The sequence below is a fragment of the Suillus subalutaceus genome (assembly GCF_016647625.1).
Source record: "Suillus subalutaceus strain FC151 chromosome Unknown DFJ58scaffold_48, whole genome shotgun sequence".
NCBI lineage: Eukaryota > Fungi > Basidiomycota > Agaricomycetes > Boletales > Suillaceae > Suillus > Suillus subalutaceus.
In genome coordinates, this window is record NW_024540297.1 from 136,614 (window position 1) to 154,844 (window position 18,231).

Here is an 18,231-nt window from a genome sequence, read left to right on the forward strand (position 1 = left end):
ACGCGGCGAGGAGCTTGGGCCATGTGGTTTGCATCTTGGTTTATTGTTGTTGTTGTTGGTATTCAGGCACCGTTGTCCACCTGAAGTATACGCTAGTGTCACGGTACAACCTTGTGTCCTCTGCCTCATCCTGCCTGCAAATTACATCCCACGCAATAAAAAATAGGTCTGAGCTAAGTTACCCACAACTTTGATTATGTGCTACTACAAGTACTTATGTTGAGAAATTTACGGTGGCGCTCAGCCAAAAGGGGTAAGTAATACATGTTATGCTATTTGTTGTGAGATACCGAGCTTGGCCTCTGGATAGGCTGTGAGGAAGCATGCCTCATTTGACTCATACCTGGAACCAAAGCAGAAGGTGAGCAGGACTGGAATAGCGGATACCAGCAGGGACTTACTGATTAATAAATTCTAGCGCGATGGTTGCCCTTTGGTGGTACTTTGACGCGAACTGTCTATTCGCGCCTTGGTACCACTCCCTTGGCCAATCCTTCAATGGTGTTGTGAGTCCTTGGTCCTGATCACCAATGAGCCAGTGCTCGACGATCTCCTTCCAGGATTTGTTCTTCAGGCTGGAAGTGCCGTCAGAATGAGCGACTGGGACCCGAGGGATCACAAGGCCAGGTTTAGGGAGTTTCTGCGAACTGGATGCCATGGTGGGGACTCGGGGCCATCGTGATGCGCTGGAGGTGGATAGGGCCGCAGTAGGCACTGGGCTGACAACAGGTCTGGGTGAGAGCGGCCATTCAAAAGTGGTGAGTGCTCCTCCAAGAGGTGGAGTGGTATATGGTGGAGTTGTTGTGCGGGAGGCACACTCAGAGACATTGGTGAAGCGGTTGCCTGAATCAAAGTGTTGGAGAGCAATTGCTGTGCTGCAGGCAGCCTGCACTACAACACTTGTTAGGGAGCGCATGTCGTTGCGCAGGCCGTTGACATCTGTGGCAACAGATGCATGCACCATGCGAAGCTCTTCAGTGGATGCTGGTCTGGTAAGTGCATGTTCACCAGCAAGAGAGGCATCAGCGCCACAGGAGATGGGGGCAAGGGCATCGCTATAGTCAGTCTTGTACACATGTAGTTCATCAAGCAGGTAGCGAACGAGCGTATCACGCTGAAAATAGATACATTGAGTGAAAAAAAGCCGTGTCAGTCAAGCATCAGTTGTGAGCACAGGAAACATACATGCTCGCCATCAGCCCATCCACCCCACCAATGAACTTTAGCAAGTGTCCACCGTTGACCTACTGGAGCAAACATGAACCAATATTGTGCACCTCCCCGACGAAAGCAGTGAGTTGAGAAGTTACCACGGATGCCAGCGCCAGTGGTAGACTCATTGATCCATTTTTGTACAGTATCGTGAGAGATTGGCTGTCCAGGATGCATAACACCATTTGCACTCATGGCAGGGAAGAGGAAGTCGTTTGGCTGGAGGGTGCGCCCATAATGAAACAATTCGAGCCACTTGATCCAAACCATCGTCCAAAAGAAAGTGTCGCAGGCCGGTGCATCAGGGCGTGGATATATCTTGTAGTGATTTGCTGGTAGGGTCATTTAGTCACGCGCTATCAGCTCCAATTTGATGCAAGCAACTCACATCTCAAATACGCCTCCCATTGGCCTTTGTCTACCTTCTTTTGCCATCCTTTCCAGTTCACGAGAAAGATCTCAAAGTGTGACGCGCATTTACTCAGTGTTAGTGTCTCATTTGCAAGGTACATCTTGAGCACACCATCCAAAACAGTAGTATCAAGTGAGATGTCCTTTTGTTGCAATTTGACGAGCTCAAAACACCTGCAGATATAGCAAGTCAGATTGTGCATGTACCACAAATGAGCAGGACCGCACCTTGTCCATAATGTCCATCCGTTTGACGCGAATGTGATTTGCTCGAGATGGCGGGTGAGTTTCATTCTCATTTCTAAGTCTAGACAAATATCTGAAGGTTGAGCGCCATTCATTACCTTTTGAATCATCTGCAGCGCAATATCCAGTGGACATGCAGCCTGGTGCCATCAGAATGCCCGGTCCATGTAGTCCTTTGTCATCGCCATCGAGTGAGTCTGATCTCCACCCTCCGCACTTGCCTTATGCTTGATGGACGACAGCACATCATAGATGTCTGTGGAATCGGTGGGGTTTCCTTCCCAATGCTGTTTCGCCTCGTTGAAGTGCCATTTGCCGTGATAGGTGTCACCATCTCTATTAAACGTAGGTCAGTGCTTGTGTGCTCATGATCATGTATGACAATACTCACGATAACTCCCACATCTTCTTGAATGCTGAACGGATGCTCTCGACTGTAGTTTTGCTGAGATTCTCGTGGAATCCTTTCAGGGACATGTAGAGTGCCAGCACTTTGTTGGAGCATCTGTTCGGTATGGTCTCAAATGCATCTTTGAATGCAGGGTCCTCATACACAGTCATTGTTGGCATGTATTTTGGCAGTGTTAGTGGCTGCCTATGAACACAGTGCTGCTTACCTTGCATAAGGCACACAGACAGGCACCCTCCCATACACCGCCATACATCTTCTCAATAATTGCATCATCCTCCCAGCCCAAATGCTGACGGCAAAAGTCTGCGAGACTTGCGAGATCTGGTTGGTGGAATGAGACGTCCCAGGGCAGTGCCACTGTACCATTCCTAGTGGCCGAAAAAGACGTGAAAGCGTGGACATACTTGCTGACTACTGCATGCTGAGGGAAACTATGAGGAATGCGGTCTGCAACCACCTTGTACCTGCACTCAAGGAAATTGTAAGGATCAGTAGAAAGCAGGGTATGCAGATCCTCAACAAGCTCCTCAGCCCGCTCAGAGAATTCATCCAGCGTCATCGACAGGAATGCATTGAGCATCATCTGGCCGATTTTACTGTGCAGCGCCACCTTATGCACAATTTCGATACCACAGCCAGGAACACTGCGATCATAATCACCGCCTGCGAGCAGGGCAATTAGCAGCCAGTCTCCTCGCGTTAATGAGCAGCCGTGTTCAAGGCCATCTTCCGTGAACACCTGGACATTGAGATAGTCCTTGTCATTTTTGCACTACCCGGGAATCAACGGCAGTACATCAACAGGAAAATGGCAGCATACCTTCTAATAATGCACAGAGCTCCGAAGATCAAGATATCACTGTCCTCGGTCATCACAGCATCAATGACACTGTGGACATTCATGGCAGCCGGCTCCGCTTCAGCTTCACTTGGGGCCTGGTATAGCACTGGTGAGATGGCAATATCATAAGCAGAGAGAACATACTTGAGTCCAGTCAAAGCCAAACAACTCCAGCATGCACTGGAAGTCACAAGTGAGCCAGTGGGGGCTGCTTCTAACCTTGCGACCTTTGTCTGGCAAGCGCTCGAGGCCATCAAAGACAAAGACTGCATGTAGCGGCAGCTTCAGCAGTGTCCACAGTCGAAAGAACAATGTCCACAGCTCTGGCGATTTTCCAGCTCCTGCATGGTTGACTCGAAAGACAGCGCAGACGCTGTGCATCCACAGGCTAACAGCATGAGGGAGTTCAACTAACATACAAAAGAAGAGAAGCATCATACCTAGCATCAATCCCAATTGTGAATAATCGGAGCTTGCAGTTGCCTTCGACACCTTCAGTCTTCAGCTCTGACACAGTGAGTTCCTTGAGAGTTCTGTTTTCAGCAGATAAAGTAACTCGCTGTAATGAACGTCAGGACCCTCAGCCAAAAGCAAGAAAATTGCAGCTCACCTCCCATAGTCCATGGATTCCCATGATGAGTCGTGATGGTAGTAGACAATGACAAAAGTCGGGCTTGAAAGGGGGTGAATAGAAAGGGGTAGGTTCTGATGTCACCTGACCACCAGCGATCTAAAATCAGACATGAGTTAACGATATGAAGAATCCACTGACAAGAGCAGCATAGATGGTGTTTGCAAGCGAGAATTTGGCAAGGTCCTTTGTAATGTTGTTCTCCATTTTGTATGCCCGGAATCCAGCAGACTTCTTCAATGCATTCTTGCCCGCAATGACATTGCCAGTAGCATCAGCAAAGTTGGGGATGTCACGACCAATTTAATTGAAGGACATGGCCAAGTTCCTGCCAAGTACACACAACAGTTGCATTTTGGACTTGTCACAGATGGCCATGATGGGAGAGTCAGATTTGACAGGCTTCTCAGTGTCAGCAATGGCACAACGGGTGGCCTTGGACATGGAAGAATGGATACCACTGCAGAAGTGGAGATACCTCTGAAAGGACCTACAGAGGAGGTACACTGCACGGTATGAAGCGATGATGTTGGTCCAGCACCTAAAGACCTGGTCAGCGACATGGTATGAAACCATGATGTCGGTCCAGCACCTGGAGGACTGGTCAGCAACACGGTATGAAGCAATGATGTCGGTCCAACACCTGGAGAACTGGTTAGCAACACGATATAAAGTCATGATGTCGGTGAGGGAAACACAACAAGAAGAGAACTCTGTAAAGTACTCTCCAAATGTTGGGTCAAATTGCTATGCCTAGCTGCTATTCGACCCTAAAGGATTTCTGTACTAGACTCAGAGCTCAGAGAGTAGAATTATCATCAAGCAAAAGACTGTGATTCAGACTGGTACTGACACTGGTAAAAGGGAGACATGATTATGTAAGCAGTAAAAATGCGAACATAAACTAAGGAAAGTGGGTAAGTGAAGGTAAGTAAAAAGGGGGAATATCAGCCCAGGGAACACTATATTGTCACATCGGTCCAACACCTGGAGAACCGGTCAGCGACACAGTATGAAACCATGATGTCAGTTCAACACCTGGAGAATTGGTCAGCAACACAGTCGATGGGTGGCCTTGGACACGGAAGAATGGATACCACTGCACGGTGTGACAATCATACCAGCGCTAGGTGCGTATGAGTGTCATAGGCACAATTTGCCTTACCTTGAGGAAAAGAGTAAAGCGCTAGTCACCAGCGCTATTCAGCTCCCAAGCTATCCGCTTTGGAACCGCTTTTCTCCCATAGCGCGCTGTCTGGCCCGACGCCTAGGTATTCCGTCCTCCCATGTCCTGCCTATGTCCACCTACCTCCGCTGGTGCGTTATTTTTCATTAAATGTTGCTACTCATCAGTTGCAGGTCTTATTACATGCATCCTCATGTCCCGCTGCGCTGCATGTCTTATTACCTGTCGCTACATCGTGCCTCCATCAGTGTCGCTACTATTCTCACCTACACATTCCCGAACTTTTACGCAGTATGATAAAATGACCCGTCGCACATACAGTACAGTACTTCCCTTCCCCGGACCTTTGCTGGTATCGAAGTCACTTTAGTTGCTATATCCTAGTTTTTAGTGCAATCGATTCCGCTCTTGCCAATCTCTCTGATCGCGTGTCGCTTGACTTGCTTCGAGTGTGCGTCGCTAAAGTTCCTTCATAAGTCTGATCTTCGCAAACGTTGGGATTGCTGTCAGTAGTCGAGCTATAATCTAGTCACTATCAGGCATTCCACTTGCGCTATCATACCTTATCCCTCGCTTTCCCTTCTTTTGATTTCTTCTCACTGTCGCTAGTCGGATGTCGCATAGCGCTACTTACTTATACGCATGTTTCTCTGTCGGAACTCACTTGTCGCTAGTCGCTGATCACTACAGCGCTACTCATTGGTTTTTGGTCTTAGGTCGCTATAGGTTATCAGCCCTTCGCATCATCGCTACCCTTGTGTATTTGAAGGGAGTTGCTTCAATAGCAGTCCTCTTGGGTCGAATATTACACTTGCGCCTATTTGGATAAGTAGCGCTAGTTTCTAACCAGCCTAGTCGCTATTACTCTTTCACAACGGTATGAAGCGATGATGTCAGTCCAGCACCTGAAGAACTGGCCGGCAACATGGGATGAAACCATGATGTTGGTCCAACACCTAAGGAACTGGTCAGCAACACAGTATGAAACCATGATGTCGGTCCAGCACCTGAAGGACTGGTTGGCAACACGGCATGAAGCCATGATGTCGGTTCAGCACCTAAAGAACTGGCCAGCCACATAGCATGAAGCTATGATGGTGGTTCAGTACTCACCAATTAAACCCCAAACTGACCACCTAGGCTTACAATTTGAAAGTGCTGTGATCATCAATCTGGAAGAGTAAGAATCAGCATAAATAAATAAAAAATAAAAAAGTACCTTCTCCAGGAGAGGTGTTGATGTTGTTGGAGGTGTTCACCTGCGGTATTGTGCATGGCAGTGACTAAAGAGTTTGCACAGTGGAGGAAGGTAAAGTCACGTGATCAAACACATCTAAGCTGCCAATTATGGTAGCTGTGTAGGATGAGGAGGATGGAGAGGAGGGTAAGGACGTTACATGTAAAGTACTGTAAAGTGTGATTTTGAGTGGGTAAAGTGAGTAAAGCGCAGGAGAAGGAGAAATACACTGTAAATTTTGTAAATTTTGTAAATCTCAAACTTCTGGGCAGGCTCCCAGCTGTGTGCATATGCACCTGCCGACATTGTAATTTTTTTTTGCTTCCGCAGTTAGGTGCCTGGCGGATGACTTAAATTAATGTCATTACCTTTATCATACATTAATGGCACGATACCTGGGCAGTCTGCTTGGTCTGCCGGACTTGAATGGTGATTTGACTCAGTGATTTGCATTGATACAAGAGAAAAAACAATTTGATGCTTCCAATTTTCTGATTAATCAAACACTATGTACTTCGGTCCTGGCTCGTCATTGGTGGAAACACACGTCGGCGTGAGCAACTCACGTTCCAAACCCTAAGTTAGGTGCATGCGGTAGGAACAATGTGGATATTCCCAACCGTGTGTCAGCACAATGGGCGAACTCCAACCGCCGTATGTCACGTGACATCAGATTCCCTTTTTTTTGTTTTTCAGAGCGAATCTCAGACGAACCCCCTTTACAGAATTTACATTAGCTAATAGTAAATTTCTCCAGATATCCTGACTTATCCTGAGAGATTTACCCTTGGCGGTCAGCCAAAATGCCACGCAAGGTCATGTGACCTTGATCCTTTACCGTTTTGGGCCTGGGGTCACTCGGGCGTGCATTTGGGTTCTTCCGTGCTTAAGGTCCAACAGTTTTAAAGAGAGAGCTAAGCTTAAAAGAAGGGCAGCGAGAGAAATTTAAAGAGAGAGAGAGCTTAAAGAGGCGGCGAAGAAGGGAAGGCGAGTTGTGAAAGAGGTAAAATGGATGACATTACGAGCAAGAGTGGGTAGATAGGGCTTAGGCTAGGCGGGTAGGCTAGGCTAGGCGGGTCTGGTAAATTCTATCTAAGGGGCAAGAGATTATTAGAGACGATTGTATTTTGTTGAAGTGAGTGTCCGTGGAGTAGTCTGAGTGCGAAGTGGGAAGTGCGAGTGTGTGAGTGCGAGTGAGAGAGAGAAGGTGAGTGTGAGTGTGAGTGTGAGAAAGAAGGAAGAAGAGGGAGTGCTGTGTATGCGAGAATATGCGAGAATAGAGGTGAAGAAGGGACTTGGAAAAGAGAAATGGCCAGCGCCGCTGGACTGTGCTGGCGCTTACTTTTGGGGGAGGAGTTCCCCATGCATTTTCCTGGCATGGTTGATCGCGTGTAGGAGGCCCATATGGCCTTCATTGGCCTCTGGATAGGCAGCCAGGAACAAGGATTGATTGCCATTGTATCTGTGGCGTCTGTTGTGAATGGCGTGAATGGTTGGGGAGGTGAGATGCTCACCGGTCAAGGAATTCCAGTGCAATCACAGCGCGCTGCTTATACTTGGAGGCAAAGAGGGCCTTGTTCTTGCCCAGTCTCGAAGGGGGAGGAGCAAGCCATGCGCGGGATCACCCTCCAACCAGTGCTGGACAATCTGCCTCCAGGATTCCTTCCTGGGCGGGTAGTTCCCATCAGCACGCTGTGCTGGGACAGCAGGGATCACAAGACCCTGTTCGGGGAGTTGGCGGACACTGTCAGTGCCGCTATTTGTGATCTGGCTGAGTGCTTGGATTGGGGCACTGGAGGGAACAGATGTGGTGACCAGCTGACTATGGTCAGCTGGTCTGACAGATGGTGGCGAAGGCATTGCACTGTGGAAGGAAGTAAGGGACAGGTGTGGCTGCGCTGATGGTTGTGGGATGGTGAAGCTGCCTGGGAGGTAGAACATTGAATATGGAGTCAGGGAGAGAGGGTGCGACACTCACCAGCGCTGCCAGTGTGAACCATTGCACTTTCACCATGAGTAAGGGCAGTTGCGAGATGGCAGACATCACTCTGAAGCCCTGCAACATCAACCGTGATTGAATCCTGCATCAACAGCAGGTCTTGTGTGCATGCCGGCTTCGTAAGGGTGTGTTCACTGATTAGTGATCCATCAACTTCACGCTGAGTGGGGCACAAGGTGTCACTGTGCTCACTCTCATATGAGTGCAGCTTGTCGAGTAAGTAGCGGATCAGCGTGTCATGCTGAATTCAATGAGCATTTGCTGTGCAGATAGAATGAGGCACTCACATTCTCGTTCTCTGCCCAAGATCCCCACCACCGAACCCTTGCTAATGTCCAGTGCTGGCCAATGGGCGCAAACATCCAGCGCCACTGTGCGCCACCACATCTGTAAGTGTGAGTGGTAAAGCTGTTGCCAGGTCCATGAGGTATTCCAGCTGCTGTTGTCGCTTCGTTGATCCATCCTTGTACTGCATCATGTGAGATGTGCTCATGAGGCTGCACAATGCCGTTTGTGCTCATGGTGGGGAAGACGTAATCCTCAGGGTCGAGCGGTCGGCCATAGTGAATGAACTCAAGGAATATAAGCCATAGGAGGAGCCAGAAAAAACAGTCACAGGATGGCATGTTGGGCTGTGGGTACAGGTTGTAGTGGTTGCCTGGCAAGTGTGTCTGACAGTGAGTGACAGGGAGCTGGGTGTTAAATGCACTCACAGTGCAGATTAGATACACCCTTGTCTACCTTTCGTTGCCAGCCTTTGCGGTTTGACAGGAAGACCTTGAAATGGGCATGGAGGTCCTTTGCTGACAGAGTTTCACCATTAAGGTACTTATTGATCACTGCGGCAACTTCTGAATGATCAATGGTGAGGTCTTTCCTTTTTAGCTTTATCAACTCAAAGCACCTTTGTGTCGTGACTGATCCAAATGTCTGAGCCAGTGTGCTGCTTTAAACTAACTTTCACAATCAGGCTCACCTCATCCAAAGGTTCCAGGCCATGGTGCTAAATGCCATGTTCATCAAAATCTTTGTGTACAGTGTCCAGGATTCCAGGGTGAGGTTTTTCTCCGCAAATTTGGAGTCACAGCCAGTGATGATCACTCTGACGAGACTGATGTAGGTCAGTTGTGGGCAGACTGTGTCAGTCCATGCAAGGATCCGGTCCATGTAGCTCTTGGACATTGCAACCGAGTGTGTTCTCTCCCCTCCGTCACTGTTGGTTTTGTGCCTGACAGACTTGATTATATCTTGCACCTCTGCCGAACATACGGGATTGCCTTCCCAGCGCTGGTGGGCATCATTGTAATGCCACTTGCCACAGAAGGTGTCTCCATCCCTGTAAGTGAGATGGTAGTGCCGAGAGTGAGCATTAGCAACTGGTTGTGAGGAATGGACTTACACTTCTTCCCAGAGCTTCTTGAATGCTGCTGAGAGGCCCTCGCATGGACTCATCCTGCAGTCCTCATGAAAGCATTTGTATGAAATCAAGAGTGCAAGTGCCTTATCTGAGTGCCTGTTAGGCGTCTTTTCAAGTGCTTCCCTAAATGCTGGGTCCTCGTAAGCGTCACCGACTGCAACCATGAGTGATTCCAATGACTCCCTGTCCTGCTCTTTTGCCATGCTGCCGCTTGTATCTGGTGTATTGCTGAAGTGTGTCTTCAGCCATGTCTGCCCACATGCAACATATCTGTTGTAGCTTTTGCGTGTCACCTGTGCATGCTTGTGCTTGTGCTTCACCTGATCTTTGATCTGGGTGATGGCCAGCAAGGTGATATTACTTTCAACAGGCTGTGCTCCTTTCCTCTGCTTCCTGGGGCTGGCGTCTGCAATGGGAATGAGTACCTTGCTTGCCTTTCCCTTTGTCCTCGTCATTGTGAGCTAATAGGACCAGGTGGTTGCTTAAGTTAGGATGGACGTGGCACTCGCGCAATCGAGGAAGCAACAGGGGTAGTCTGGTCTGTTTACCAATACCAATATCAAATTGCGGTTGATCTCAATTTGTTGTCAGCACATCTGCACGAAGTTTGGACAGTGTATTTACAGCAGCAGCCTGGTACAAAAGTCAAAAAAGCGAAATCTACAAGTCCATAGTGAGATCTATGACTCCAGTCACCCCCTCTTCACCACTAGAGATACTGATAACAGATCCAGCACGGCTTTTGGTGCCTGTCGGCAAGTTCATGTGACTTGTGCGGCTCCCTTCTGCACTGGCTGCATCCTTTGGCCATAATAATTCAGACACCTGAGCATACTGCACAGACAGGCGAGGATGCCAGTCAGTCGGAGATATGGACCGTTGTGGTGTTCAAGCTCAGGCTAGCCTCGCAGAACCCCATTTCGCTATAGGAGTCAAGCAGCCTAGATATCCACATCGCATCCATACACCACTTCCTTGCAAAGTCTCAACTCACTCGACTCTCCTGTGTCGCGCCGGTCTATGTCCGACTCGGCCGATGCGGATCCATGGCCTCAGTCTCTCGCAGAAGAGCCAGGGTTGTCTTAACTGTCCCTTGCTTGTCAGATTGGCCATCACGCACCTCGGCCGACCATTCTGTCCCATCGGTACCAAATCCTCCCATGTCCTACCCATGTCCACCTATCTCCATTGGTGCATTTTAAGCTCATTTTACTGTTACTGAACAAACAGCAGGCATTATTACATGTATTCCCATGGCCGCAGCACTCGCGAGCCTTATTACATATTGACCCGAGTACCTTGTGTTTCACTACTACTCTCGCCTGTGCGATTCTGGACGTTCACGCAGTTAGATAAATAGGACTCAAGTTCGTATTATCCCTTACTTCCCTTCCTCGGACATACCTGGTACCGTTGTAGGAGTCACCTTAGTTAGTCCTTGATTGTGCAAATTGATCCCCCTTGCTTTTTATCATCAGACATGCCTTGACCGCTCTAAGTGCACTCTATCTAAGGTTTCTTTACCTAGGCCTTGTGAGATCTGGACCGATACCGGTAGTCTTACATCGGCAACCCATACCTAGTCTTACCTCGTCATACCTAGTTATACCTGGACTCTCTTTACCTCGGCCTAGACTTACGTGCCGCTCATCGGCATCAGACTCCCCACCTCGCCTCGGTATCTTGCATCAGCATCTCGCATCGGTATCTCGTGCCGGGTGTACCATCGGTATCCCATATTGCGTTGGACATTTTCAGACTCGGACCTTCGGTCGGTCGGATATCTCGGGCCATAGAGCTTAGTTCTTCCTTTCTCTTCCCTCGCACTATTCGAAGGAAGTGCTTCAATAGCAGTCCCCTTGGGTCGAAGTACTGCACTCGCACCCATTTGGATTTAGTAAGTTAGTTGGTATATCTAGCTGATTACTATTTTCTTTCACCACACCGTGATTGGGACTGAACATGCTGTATCACTTGTCAGTTCAATGCTGCAAGTAACTTCACCACCACGATGGCACTCACTGACGGAGGCTTTTCATGGTCCAAGAAGTCGAGAACCTATTCAGGTGCAGTTCGTTTTAACACTCTGGTAGGAATATTGACCCCTCCATCGGCTTGAAACCAGGTTGCATGGTCGGGTGCCTGACTAGCGTTATGCACGCTTGAGAATCCACAAATGTCGCTGCATCCTGCTTGAAGGCCCTGGTTGATGGCCGTGATGAAAGATGGGGCAAGGATGGTGAGATTGTAGGCCGACACACCACCGTCAATCTCAAGTTGCCGGTTGATGCAGAAAGATGGCTTTGGTGGTGGCCCACAAAGTCCATTTGCAGGGAGCTATGCCTTCGGATGAGTGATGCAATCTGCAGCAAGGGAAGCCACCTCACCTGACAAAAAGCACGCAAGAATATAATGTGCCAAACCCTGCGCCGGAGGTAGCCATGTATTTTTTCGAACCCCCATCCTAGGCGTGACTTACAAAAGCTAGCGAGATGTATGAGGTTCGGCTGGATTGATGTAAAACAAGGGCCACAAGGCTCGTCACCATCAGATGAAGGGGTAGCGTGGTTCAGGTACACGTCGACTTTGATTTCACTACTGATCCTGGCAGCACTGTAAACAGCTCAGTTAGACAGTCAGAAAAAATCAAATCAAGGATCACAGCAACTCACGGTCGAATGACTCACTTGGCACCAAACATAAATGTTTTGCTGTCTTCAGTCAGTACAGCACAGATTTTGTTAGCTTTGGATAAGGAAGCAAGCTCCCGTTCAGCCTTGTGGTTGGCCTGCAGATGTGTGCACTCAGTCTGCCTCTACAGCATTTAGGAGGAGGAATTGATGCTCACCATTGACCAAGTAAACCCGAAGATCTGCAGCAGCTCTTGCAGACATGCTACAATCCAGGGTGGTGCTGTCCAAATTGCAGGATGGTCTACTCCACCGAACACAAAGTGGGCATGCAAAGGGGCACTGGCCAGGGCAACAAGTGCATACATCAATGTGCGGCGCAGCTCAGGGTTCTCACTGGACTGTACGAATCGAAGATATTGAGGGGTGCAGACTGAGTGGAGCCAGGAACTGGGGGAGTGGCAGGTCAGCGAGGTTTTGCGAGCTGTTTGGCCCTTTGTCTTACCCTGCATCGACTCCGATGACCATCATCGACAACCCATCTTTGTCTTGCACATGACCCTTGAATTCCTCAAGTGCGAATTTGGTGAGTGTCTCCCTTTTGGTGACAGGAGAAAGCAGCTGCACAGGTACTCTTGTTCAGACTGTTACAGTCAAGTACGCCCCTATTCATTTTCCTTTTCTTACATCATTGTATTACATCACGATCGCATCCTGCCATCGCTAGATGATCTATTCTTGTTATCTCTGACTCGCCTTATCTCTGACTCGTCTTACCGGCCCTAAAGTCGTTACTGTTCGCTATTTAAACTCATCCTGTACTATGTAGTTCTTTACTTTAATCTTACTAGGTTTTACCTGGAACTTCCTTCACTTAAGACCTCCAATCTTAAGTCGTATTGAACTTGATTCAAGTCAAGGACACTCTCCTTGCCTTGTCTTAGAACATCGAACTTCGGTATACGCCGAAGTCCTGAACCGACCTTGGCCGATTACTCTTATCGAGTAGCCAGACGTCAGAACCATCCTAGTTCGTAACACAGACCACAGTGGATGACATAGCACTAGGGCACACACCTTCCACAAATCAGCCATAGTACCTGTGGTTGTCGTCCTCGACAGTGATTGGGGTGGTGGTGGAGGTGGTTAATGGATAGGAGCGAGCATTGCTCCGAAAGTAAATTGTTAGGGGCTTGTACAGCCACCACGCACAACTGGCAATGTATGGTTTGTGCGGTGCGAGAGCAGAGTGAATAGTTTTGGATCCGTGTGGTTGGGTCGGTGTGGTTCATGGGGCGGTGAATAGTTTTGGATCTGTGTGGTTCGTGGGGTGGTGAATAGTGGTTGGGTCGGTGTGGTGGTGAATAGTTTTGGGTCGGTGTGGTTCGTGGGGTGGTGAATAGCGGTTTATGGGGTGGTGAATAGTGGTTCGTGGGGTGGTGAATAGTTTTGGGTCCGTGTGGTTCGTGGGGTGGTGAATAGTTTTGGGTCCGTGTGGTTCGTGGGGTGGTGAATAGTTTTGGATGCGTGTGGTTGGGTTCGTGTGGTTCGTGTGGTGTATGCTGAGAGCAGTTAGCAGTATACTTGTGGCAGCAGAGTAAACTGCACATACTTGGCAAGGGCAGGATGAATAGTTTTGGATCTGTGTGGTTTGTGTGGTGCAACCAGGGCCAAGCTTGTTGGGGCATGGGTTGGCCAGCACAAGGGTGCAGCGCGAGTTTGTCATACTGAGTCTGAGCATGTCCTGTACCGCCACTGAAGATGTATGATTTGCTACACACAACATACTGGTTGTGCCAAATGTAATGAGACCAACTAATGCATATAGTGGGATCAAACTGAGGCCAACAACAAGAGCGTCACGGAGTGCTTTGAGGTCTAGCCAGAGTGACCATGGTGGCTGTAAGGAGAGCAGCAGAGCGTGTGGTGCAGCATGGCAGGCTGCAACCTCAGAGGGAGGGTTAGAGTGCACATTGTCGTGCCTGTCAGTGTTAAGTCAGGTTTGGGTGAGCTAAGTCCAGTTAAGTCCAGTTTAAGTGACAGACTCACCAAACACTGGTAGTAGAACACGGTACACCTGTGGTAAATTTGTAAATTCATAAATTCGTAAATCTGTAAATTTCAGGGCGCTGACCTGCCGCAGGTGCTAGTCAGAACTGTGAATTTCAGCCGAAGTAAATTGGTCTAGAAGTGACACATTCACGGTGCACGCAATATGAGTTAAAGCCCATCACACACTGGATTCAAAAGACCGTTCAGTTTCTGTATAGACTTGGACTGACCATCATGTCCCATGCTGCTAATGCAAACTCACAGTGAGAGCATGACAGAGTTTAGAAACTGACTGCTGTACATACCATACCCATAATTAATACATATTGATTGCTCTGAGTTGTTGGAGCCCATACGAAGTGGCAAGCAAACAATCTCGGAACCACAATGGGGAAGCAAAGAAGGGGCGGGCAGGTGCGCTTAGTCAGCCATGGCGGTGTAGAGACTAGTGTTTCTGTGGGCTCATATGGGCTCATATTACGAATTCTGATGACTGGCCTTTACTGCACAACTCGCACCATCATCCACTATGACTTCCACCATCATGCGCACCACTTCCCGCAAAATGCGCCATAGGCGCGACACTTTCCCGCACAATGCGCAGTATTCCCGCGTGCGCGCCTTGCGCGCTTTCTCGCGCTTAAGCGCCCTGCGTCGCACAGCATCCAGGAGCATCCATCCATCGTCCAACCAGTCCCTCGGTATGTCCCTTTTCTTTATCTGACCATATTTAGCATATTACACTTCCTATTTCGTTATGGACCCTTACTTTACATCACTTTACATCACTTACATACTTAGAGCGCTCCCTATTCGGCTCCGAGCCCTGGGAGAGCGCTTAGGTAGAACTTACATACTCTCATGTTCGTTTTACACCAACTTTACCACCTTAGCTTCCTACCACCACCTTCCTACCACTCAGTATCTATCACCAGTTAGCTCCATGCAATGCATGTGTCCATCATTGTTTTGAGGCCCTAGCATCAGTCTATAGCTAGTGGCACTATCAGTATCCGTCTAGATCCGCGCTTTCCCTCTTATCAGTCTCAGTATATATCTTTTACACCTGTGCACTGCTTGCACTACCTTCCCACGCTCCGCGCACTTTCGCACTTCGCTTTCCCGTGCGCGCTTTCTCGCGCTTTCACCGCCATTCACCAGGGTTGTTCAGCATCATTCCGTGGATCCTTGCTTTCCTTGCTTCCCCTTTAGGGTCGAACGTTCTTGCATTCTGCGAGTATAGCAGCTAGGCAGAGCCAAGACTCACTTATACTGGCTGAGCACTTTTCTTATATGTGCCTGCCAGGTTGTGATACCCACAGCGGGCCTGAGGTTGTACGTTCCATTGAACCCGCAAGAATCCCCTTTACAGAATCTACCCTTCACCAGACTTTGATGCAAAATATTTACTGGCGAGAATGTGTGAGAATTTGAAAATCCGACGAAATTCAGTTGGCGAAAATGTGTAACTCATATCTCCTGATAATCTATGGTTAACTACTTGTTCGAGATTTGGCGAATTAATCACAGGCGCTGCAGTCAATGTTAATGTGTGTGTGCTGCGCAGCGCTTACGCACTGCAACATCAACAATCTCCGAGACTGCACATCATCACTCAGCTCATCCTCCTCCAGGTGCCCAGGCTGTCATATGTGTGGTGCTCTTGTGAGAGCTACAGATGTCAAGATAATCCTGATGCAAGTGGCCAGAAACTACAGGCCGTTCAGACAGCTGCAAGACATCATGACGCTGATCAGCAGCTCCGCGATGCTCATGCCGCTGAACCAGTTGATAATGTCGCTTCTGGGCATGACCTACCTGTGCATGAGCCCTTTGGAGCCGACGAACCATTCGCGCATAGTGATGATGATGGGGAAGTGAACTTAAACCCTCCTGAGCCGCTAGACAACCTCTTCGAGACGTGGAATGAACCCCCCAATATTCAAGGCACAGATGACTTCAGCACTGATGAAGATGAAGAAATCTTTCAGCGACTTGGACAGTCCAACACACCAGAGGATAATGTGGAGGATCCTGTTGTTCCTGATGATGATCCTGGCGCTGGTCCCGAGGATGGTGATGGTGTCCCCGTGAGGATGAGGCTGTTGCCGCTATTGAGCTTTTTGTATCACAGGGCACCCAGTTTGATTTCTCAGATGTCCAAGAAGCAGTGGATATACATGCTGACCCTCTGTCATGCATGGACGACCACCCTGCAGTCCACAATGCATACATACGTGCATTTATATCTGCAGCTTTCTATAATGCTACTCAAGCAGCAGTATATCACGATCTTGAAGGAAAGGAGCGCTGTGGTGAAAGAAATAGTAGTCAGCTAGATATACCAACTAACTTACTAAATCCTAATGGGTGCAAGTGCAGTACTTCGACCCAAGGGGACTGCTATTGAACCACTTCCTTCTAATAGTGCGAGGGAAGAGAAAGGAAGAACTAAGCTCTAGGCCCGAGATATCCGACCGACCAAAGGTCCGAGTCCGAGAATGTCCGACGCGATATGGGATACTGATGGTACACCCGACGCAAGATACCAATGCGAGATACCAATGCGAGGTGGGGAGTCTGATGCCGATGAGCGGTATGTAAGTCTAGGCCGAGGTAAAGAGAGTCCAGGTATAACTAGGTATGACGAGGTAAGACTAGGTATGGGTTGCCGATGTAAGACTACCGGTATCGGTCCAGATCTCACAAGGCCTAGGTAAAGAAACCTTAGATAGAGTGCACTTAGAGCGGTCAAGGCATGTCTGATGATAAAAAGCAAGGGGGATCAATTTGCACAATCAAGGACTAACTAAGGTGACTCCTACAACGGTACCAGGTATGTCCGAGGAAGGGAAGTAAGGGATAATACGAACTTGAGTCCTATTTATCTAACTGCGTGAACGTCCAGAATCGCACAGGCGAGAGTAGTAGTGAAACACAAGGTACTCGGGTCAATATGTAATAAGGCTCGCGAGTGCTGCGGCCATGGGAATACATGTAATAATGCCTGCTGTTTGTTCAGTAACAGTAAAATGAGCTTAAAATGCACCAATGGAGATAGGTGGACATGGGTAGGACATGGGAGGATTTGGTACCGATGGGACAGAATGGTCGGCCGAGGTGCGTGATGGCCAATCTGACGAGCAAGGGACAGTTAAGACAACCCTGGCTCTTCTGCGAGAGACTGAGGCCATGGATCCGCATCGGCCGAGTTGGACATAGACCGGCGCGACACTAGGATGAGTTGAGTGAGTTGAGACTTTGCAAGGAAGTGGTGTATGGATGCGATGTGGATATCTAGGCTGCTTGACTCCTATAGCGAAATGGGGTTCTGCGAGGCTAGCCCGAGCTTGAACACCACAGCGCCTTCTGCGCACCGCTCAACAGGCCAACCCTGATATTGAGTATCCGGGGCTCGATAACTTTGCCCACACGCTCCCTACCCTCCTCAGACGACTTGGTCTATCAACAGATCAATTTATTGTCTATTTTTTCATATGCAATATCTGTTGGAAGTTACACCATCCATCAGAGCTTTCTGAGCTACTTTCCCCTGATTGCACTGTCGCTGATTGTGACGGATTCGTTGTACACCTCGAAACGACTTGCTGATGGCACCCTCAAATGAACTCCAACAAAAACCATCCCATATGTACCTCTCGAACGGGCTCTACAGCAATTTCTTCTATGACCAGGCAAATGGGACCAATTCCAGCACTGGTGTGGCCCTGAAGACCAGCCAGGTTGTGTCCCTCCCATTCCTGGTCGTGGATATGATTCATTTCCTGACCCATCTAAGCCAATGAGGGACATCTATGATGGATATGGCTGGCGTATGATCGAAGCGGGGCTAGAGCATTGAAGAGGTGGGCGCTGGGAAATAGAGGATGTAGACGTGCATGAACTTCATCAACGCTTCGTTTTGCTACCTTGTGGACTGGTCTGGCAGATCAATAT

At 48.8% G+C, this 18,231-nt stretch overlaps 5 protein-coding genes across 5 annotated transcripts; 1 reads left to right on the top strand and 4 right to left on the bottom strand.

Moving 5' to 3' along the window:
- Nucleotides 1-267: 267 nt before the first annotated feature.
- Nucleotides 268-1,922, bottom strand: DFJ58DRAFT_727538 (uncharacterized protein; the record flags this gene model as incomplete). The annotated part of the gene is made up of 5 exons (XM_041385482.1): nt 268-343; nt 402-1,114; nt 1,186-1,544; nt 1,601-1,797; nt 1,852-1,922. The coding sequence occupies 5 exons, from the start codon at nt 1,920-1,922 to the stop codon at nt 268-270; spliced, it is 1,416 nt and encodes a 471-aa protein (XP_041244267.1).
- Nucleotides 1,923-2,018: 96 nt separating this feature from the next.
- DFJ58DRAFT_727539 (PIN domain-like protein) lies at nt 2,019-4,197 on the bottom strand (the record flags this gene model as incomplete). Its single annotated transcript, XM_041385483.1, has 10 exons — nt 2,019-2,205; nt 2,261-2,460; nt 2,487-3,053; nt 3,158-3,217; nt 3,267-3,302; nt 3,342-3,510; nt 3,563-3,681; nt 3,733-3,852; nt 3,895-3,999; nt 4,093-4,197. 10 exons carry the CDS (start codon nt 4,195-4,197, stop codon nt 2,019-2,021), a joined length of 1,668 nt encoding a protein of 555 aa, XP_041244268.1.
- Nucleotides 4,198-7,286: 3,089 nt separating this feature from the next.
- Nucleotides 7,287-10,047, bottom strand: DFJ58DRAFT_727540 (uncharacterized protein; the record flags this gene model as incomplete). Its single annotated transcript, XM_041385484.1, has 8 exons — nt 7,287-7,428; nt 7,519-7,647; nt 7,717-8,101; nt 8,155-8,416; nt 8,463-8,833; nt 8,889-9,052; nt 9,152-9,511; nt 9,575-10,047. The coding sequence occupies 8 exons, from the start codon at nt 10,045-10,047 to the stop codon at nt 7,287-7,289; spliced, it is 2,286 nt and encodes a 761-aa protein (XP_041244269.1).
- A 1,603-nt stretch (nt 10,048-11,650) lies between these two features.
- DFJ58DRAFT_727541 (uncharacterized protein) lies at nt 11,651-12,914 on the bottom strand (the record flags this gene model as incomplete). Its single annotated transcript, XM_041385485.1, has 7 exons — nt 11,651-11,929; nt 11,985-12,016; nt 12,072-12,205; nt 12,280-12,380; nt 12,441-12,672; nt 12,728-12,856; nt 12,910-12,914. 7 exons carry the CDS (start codon nt 12,912-12,914, stop codon nt 11,651-11,653), a joined length of 912 nt encoding a protein of 303 aa, XP_041244270.1.
- A 1,889-nt stretch (nt 12,915-14,803) lies between these two features.
- On the top strand, nt 14,804-16,736 carry DFJ58DRAFT_727542 (uncharacterized protein; the record flags this gene model as incomplete). Its single annotated transcript, XM_041385486.1, has 5 exons — nt 14,804-14,975; nt 15,909-15,931; nt 15,984-16,364; nt 16,409-16,589; nt 16,657-16,736. 5 exons carry the CDS (start codon nt 14,804-14,806, stop codon nt 16,734-16,736), a joined length of 837 nt encoding a protein of 278 aa, XP_041244271.1.
- Nucleotides 16,737-18,231: the final 1,495 nt, after the last annotated feature.